At 46.0% G+C, this 2,500-nt stretch overlaps 1 protein-coding gene across 1 annotated transcript in view; it reads right to left on the bottom strand.

Annotated features, from left to right (window-relative positions):
• Window positions 1–835: 835 nt before the first annotated feature.
• The window catches only part of LOC105363853 (AF4/FMR2 family member 4), a 299,189-nt gene continuing 297,524 nt past the window's right edge, over window positions 836–2,500 (bottom strand). Inside the window, exons 18-20 of the mRNA XM_011501653.1 lie at window positions 1,764–2,177; window positions 970–1,181; window positions 836–872 (exon numbers count right to left, since the gene is read on the bottom strand). Coding sequence (XP_011499955.1) covers window positions 836–872; window positions 970–1,181; window positions 1,764–2,177 — 663 coding nt within the window. The remainder of the gene's footprint in view (window positions 873–969; window positions 1,182–1,763; window positions 2,178–2,500) is intronic.

Below are 2,500 nucleotides of genomic sequence, written 5' to 3' on the forward strand. Positions count from 1 at the left end.
AAAAAATAAATAAAAAGAAAATAAGGAAAAGAAAAGATGAAAACATTCATTCGTTGCAGTAGACAGCCTCAGTAATCGCTAAACGTTTTCAACAAAATTTTCGCACCAGATTTCATAACTCCTCGTCCTCACTCGACGACGCTCTCCTCCTCGAGCTCGACCGCGCCTTCGACGTAATTCGTTAATCCGCCATCATTACAAACGTACGGGCTGAAATAAGCTTGTTGCTGCAGCTGCAGCTTTTCCGAAGCTTGATAATCGACGACGGCAAGCTGCTGAGGCTGATGCTCGTTCTGCTCCGAGCGAAAGTTGTACAGGTGCGGGTATAAGCCTGCGGCAATGCCAACACTGTAAAACTTTTGCGTCTGTTGCTGAACGAGAACAGTGTCAGTAGCTTGTTCCTGACGCGGTTCGTAAATGTTAGACACGCAATTATCCTCGCTAATACTATCGACAAGCATGGGTTCTTGTTGCTGATGGATATGACATGATGGTTCTGATGGCTGCGCTTGCAGTTCCCTAACTAAATCTTTGTTAATAAGGTGATCGTCGACGCTCGTCAGCTCCTCGCTAATGGGCTCCGCAATAACTATCGTGTCTGAATGAATTGAATGATTGGGTGATGAAGTGGTGGTGGTGGTGGTGGTGGTGGTGTCCATGATCTCGTATGTGTTTTCGAGGAGTGTCGTATCGGCCAACTCGTGATGAAATTGTTGATGTTGGTGATGGGTGTCTGTAAGGGTTAGTCGACGGGTGGCACCAGTGGCGGCCTGTTCAACGAAGCTACCAACCTGGATGCCGCTCGAGACGATCGACGACTCGACGTACGTCGGCTTCACTTGCTGATTGTGCTGCTGCTGCTGCTGCTGTTGCTGTTGAGGAACCGACGCTTGTTGTTGTTGTTGTTGTTGTTGTTGTTGTTGTTGTTGTTGTTGTTGTTGCAGCTGTTGTTGTTGTTGTTGCTGCTGCTGCTGTTGTTGCTGCTGGTGCTGTTGTTGTTGCTGTTGCTGCAGATGTTGCTGCTGCTGGATTTGTTGGCCAGCCGCAGCTTGATTTAATTGGCCATCCTTGATGTTGCCGGGATTGGCGATTGTTTGGATATTTCCTCGCCACTCCTCCGAAGTTAGCTGAGCGTCACCACCCGAGTCTGGCTCACTGCTCGATACACAGTGGACCATCGGCTATGGGACAATAATAACAATTAATTGACGATTCAATTGGTTTTTTCAATATTTACGAATCATCCGGGAATACGTGCTTTATGAATTTCGCTCCACGAGAAACGAGCTTTTAAGCTACTCAAATTTCGATTATTCAACGTAAACGAATTTAATCAAACCTGGAGAAGATAATCGACCATATCACTTTTATTTGTGCAATACCAAAATACAAGACGACGTAATAGCATCGATCAAAATGTAAAATATTCTCTTACATTGTCTGTCATTCGCTCATATGTGAAATCTATCGATGCACAACAATCAATAATTAAAAGAAAAGAAAAAAAAGAAAATAATAATAATAATAATAATAAAACAAATTCTTATTTATATCGGGTAGTCAAATTTTACACGATAAAATTAACGATTATTGTCAATTGTCCCCGGTATTCTGAAATTGTTTACACATACGGATTAATTTCTCTTAAATTTTTACATTCGTTATCTTAATTATATTTAAACGTCTGTCTACTTATTCAATGTTTAAATATATTAATATAATAGTACGAAATCTGTTATCGACAGATATTGTGCAATACTTACCGTCGAAGACTGTTGCCTCGTGTTCGCCGGTGGTGGGGGAGAGGCCGATCCATGCGTCGTCGTATCAACGGCCGGACTATTGGACCTTTGGCTATTACCGGGACTGTGAGTTGTTGTATCAGGTGGTGATCCTTGTCTCATGAGTGCATTTTGTGCGGCATTCGGCTGATTCGCGGCCGTCTGCGTGGACACCGAATGCCTCGCCATCAGTGCAGCAGCAGCTGCGGCCGAGGTCGCTGATACTGACTGTTGCTGAGTCTTGTCGACTATCGTGGTGCCAGTCGCTAATATAAATTGCTGCTGCTGCTGCTGCGGTTGTGCTTGTTGTTGCTGTTGCTGTTGACTTTGTGTTTGATGTTGCTGGGTCTGCTGCTGCTGTTGATGTTGTTGCGCAATCGACTGCTGTTGCTGCTGCTGATGTTGTTGCGCAATCGATTGTTGTTGCTGCTGCTGATGTTGTTGCGCAATCGACTGCTGCTGCTGCTGCTGCTGCTGCTGCTGCTGCTGCTGCTGCTGCTGCTGCTGCTGCTGCTGCTGCTGCTGCTGCTGCTGCTGCTGCTGCTGCTGCTGCTGCTGCTGCTGCTGCTGCTGCTGCTGCTGCTGCTGCTGCTGCTGCTGCTGCTGCTGCTGCTGCTGCTGCTGCTGCTGCTGCTGCTGCTGCTGCTGCTGCTGCTGCTGCTGCTGCTGCTGCTTTCATCGTTACTTTCTATCAGAATAAACAGTGTTTTCGAGTTTTT

This window comes from Ceratosolen solmsi, unplaced genomic scaffold, assembly GCF_000503995.2.
Source record: "Ceratosolen solmsi marchali unplaced genomic scaffold, CerSol_1.0 scaffold28, whole genome shotgun sequence".
NCBI classification, from domain to species: Eukaryota; Metazoa; Arthropoda; class Insecta; order Hymenoptera; family Agaonidae; genus Ceratosolen; species Ceratosolen solmsi.